The 3,583-nt window shown below is 31.2% G+C and overlaps 1 protein-coding gene across 1 annotated transcript; it reads left to right on the top strand.

Annotated features, from left to right (window-relative positions):
• Nucleotides 1-2,068: 2,068 nt before the first annotated feature.
• LOC145129011 (uncharacterized) lies at nt 2,069-2,990 on the top strand. Its single transcript, XM_079063768.1, has one exon. It carries the CDS (start codon nt 2,206-2,208, stop codon nt 2,872-2,874), a length of 669 nt encoding a protein of 222 aa, XP_078919894.1. The 5' UTR covers nt 2,069-2,205; the 3' UTR covers nt 2,875-2,990.
• The last annotated feature ends 593 nt before the right edge of the window (nt 2,991-3,583 follow it).

Below are 3,583 nucleotides of genomic sequence, written 5' to 3'. Positions count from 1 at the left end.
TTCGTGCTCGTGTTTCGTAGCCAGGTAGACCATGACGCTCGTCATTATAAGTATACCGGAAGGTCTAAGAGACCACTGGAGAACTCCACTTGCTTTCTCTTACTCGCACCAAAACTAAGGCACCGTTTGATAGTTGTTGTCCGGGAATGTGTTGTCTAAGAAAGTTTTCTAACTGGGAAAGAAATCACGATGTTTGATTGTACATCTGACTGACTGTGTTGAATGATGAAAAATGACCATATTACATCGTTGATCAATACTATGATGGATGAAGTTGCTGAATAATTATAAAAACATATAAATTGTCATACAAAATCAAAATTACACAATAATCATTTAAAAATCTAAGTACAAATTGGAATACAAAGTAATTAAACATAAATCAATTAAAATCCAAATAGAATGTCGATTAGGTTGTTTTTAGTTTATTGTTTTTCAAGTTGATGTTACATTGTTATTCTTTCTAACCATTTTAGTTTTTTTTATAACCCAACGTGTGAATCTTGACCCGGTTTATATCCGATAATGGTAGGATGGATGAGATTTTTTTTAAATAAATTAGGATGATGGTGATGTTGTCCAAAAAAGGAATTAATCTAATAAAATGAATTAAAAAGAATTAACTAAAATAAGTTAATAATCCAATAAAATAATATTCATTAATATATAAATATTATATATTATAAATAACATTTATTAATATATAATAATCCAATAAAAAAATTATTTAAAAGAAATTAATAATCCAAAAAATAATCTATATATATATATATATATATATATATATATATATATATATATTAAAAATAATATTTATTAATATATAATAATAAAGTGAAAAGTAATAATCAAATAAAAAACAAATTAAAAAATATATATTTAAAAAAAAATCCAAGAAAAAAAGATGCGATGTTTGGGGCATAATTATATTTCCGACTTATTCAGCCAGAAATATATGATTTTGGGGTTTTCTGGGCAAGACATATATTAGCAGGAAATACCCTTTTTTTTGTGCAAATCAAACAATCTTTTCGGTCCATTCAGCCAGAAAGATCTGTTTGGACATATAAAGATGTCTATCAAACGGGGCCTAACTGGAATTTTAGGTTACTTTCTTTATTTGTGTCTCTTTCTTTCTTTCTTTTTTTTCTTTATCTCTCTCTCTCTCTCTCTCTATATATATATATATATATATATATATATATATATATATATATATATATATATATATATATGTGTGTGTGTGTATTTCCTTCTTCTAGTAAATAAAAAGAAATTCCCAGTTTCTTTTCAATTATTCAAGGTTTGAGCCTCAATAGAGAATCATAATGGGGAGTCAACATGAATGAAATATCCCAATCGCGGATAATAAATGGATGTATGTGAATGGAGAGTCAACTTTATAAGTTTTAATTAAATAAAATCGACCCCTGATGTCACATCATCCTCAACAATGACTGATAAATAAATTGATTTTGGTACTCATAAATTATGATCATATTCTTTGATTTTGGTTTTCATTTTCAAAAATCGATCGATTTTGGTTTCATTTGGGTTCCACATTTTGGTTTGTATTTGTATTTTAGATTTTGGTTTTCATTTGATTTGGTTATATGATTTTGGTTTATAGTATCAATTTTCCCGCAGATGTTGTGATATGTTGAGTGGTGGTGTTGAAGATGATGAAGATATAGTGGAAGAGAAAGGGAAAATGGAAAGAAGAGGGGTGGAAGGATGGTCGGGGTGTAGGGTTGATTGGTTGGAGGTGAAGGACTAAAAAAAGATGATGAAGGGGAATGGCGAGTTGGGTGATGGGAGCTACTTGTTGCATTCACTTATTTAAAATATTTATTTGACTAATTAAAAATATTTAGTAAGGATAATATAATTATTTTAGAAAAATTGTTTAGTAAAAATACTAAAATAGGATAATATAGTTATTTAAAAAAAATATAGGTACTGAACACGTAACTAACCAAATCCACCAGGACCATTATTGTAATTTACTTTGAATTTTATATTTTATTCGTAATTTAATAAATATTTTACAATGTCAGAAAGCCAGAAGGCCCAGAAACGCCACTTGCCCTTTTGACCAGTGGTTGCATCACAAAAAGCTCTCTATTGGTCTGTAATCGTGATAATCACGCACACCCACCTCTGACCTCTCTCACAAAATTATCACCGCCACCGTCCATCGCCACCATGGAAGAAAAAGAACACAAGCAAAACAAGAAAAAGAAGCAAAAACACCACCACTCAAACTCAGATTTCTCTTTTAAACCCTCTTCTCATGTCAAAGGTCTCCGTTTCGGCGGCCAATTCATAGTCAAATCCTTCACCGTCCGCCGTGCCAGACACCTCGAACTCCTCCGTCTCCTCTCCCTACCACCAATCACCACCCAACATAAACCGTCACCCACTTTCCTCTCCACCGCCGCTTTCCTCCCCTCAACCTTCACCATCTTAGCCCACCATGCCTGGCACACGCTCACCCTCGGCCTCGGCACCAAGAAGTCGAAGGTGGTCCTTTTTGTCTTCGAATCGGAAAACATGAAGGTGGCGGTGGACCGGATGTGGCCGGCGGAGATACCGTTAGGGGAAGTGAACCGGAAGCTGATCAAGGGTCTGGCCGGTTGTGAAATGGCCCGGTTCAAGTTCAGGAAAGGTTGCATAACCTTTTATGTGTATGCAGTGAGAAAAATTGGGAACAAGGGGTTTTCATGTGGTGATGATCTGAGGGTAATTTTGGAAATTGTGGTGTCTTTGAATGATTTTTTGGATCATACTGCAATGCTTGCTATGCCTAACCAAAGAAGCATTGGCTTTGCTCATCCTATTGCCATGGTTAATTCTGTTGCCATGGCTAATTAGTCATCTTACCCTTGTGTTTGTTATTTTATTTTTCAGTTTTTTTTATGTCACTGGAATTATTTTCTTCTGTTTTGGTAACACTGATTAATTTTTTATGGTAGATCTTGTATTTTCTACATTAATTTATTGAGAAATTAGGGTCATGTGGTAATGAGTGTTCGACAAACAAGTGAAATAGTCCAACATTGTAATTTAAAAAACTTAACATTTATATATATATATATATATATATATATATATATATATATATATATATATATATATATATATATGACTAAGTTATTTTGTTTCTTATATTTATTTTGTGTTAGAATGCACCGATAGGAATTTAATAAAATAAATAATTATTTAATTAAATAAGTATAGATATTAAATGATTTCCATAATTATATGTATATTAAATGATATCCATAATTATAATTCTCTTTTTATGGAAACTAATTAAATCCGTCATTAATGTCAGCAATAACATTCTTTCAGAATGAATTCGCATCTAGGTTTTTATATATGAGTTCATATTTTGTTTCAGGACTCACTCACTTAAAATACAATAAAGTTGTATAGAATATGAAGAACGAGAGTGTATTCTACTAGAATACACTCTCATTTTGCTGGAATACACTCTCATTCTTTTAGATATGAATTCATTCCGAAAGAATATTATTGTTGACATTAATGACGAATTTAATTAGTTTCCATAAAAATAAGT

Source organism: Lactuca virosa, chromosome 8 (assembly GCF_052849685.1).
Source record: "Lactuca virosa cultivar CGN04683 chromosome 8, Lactuca_virosa_CGN04683_v6, whole genome shotgun sequence".
NCBI classification, from domain to species: domain Eukaryota; kingdom Viridiplantae; phylum Streptophyta; class Magnoliopsida; order Asterales; family Asteraceae; genus Lactuca; species Lactuca virosa.
This window is presented reverse-complemented; position numbering and strand designations above follow the sequence as displayed.

Excerpts from the sequence above, each read along its gene's own strand:
- LOC145129011 (XM_079063768.1), top strand. The coding sequence starts at position 2,206 with ATGGAAGAAAAAGAACACAAGCAAAACAAGAAAAAGAAGCAAAAACAC.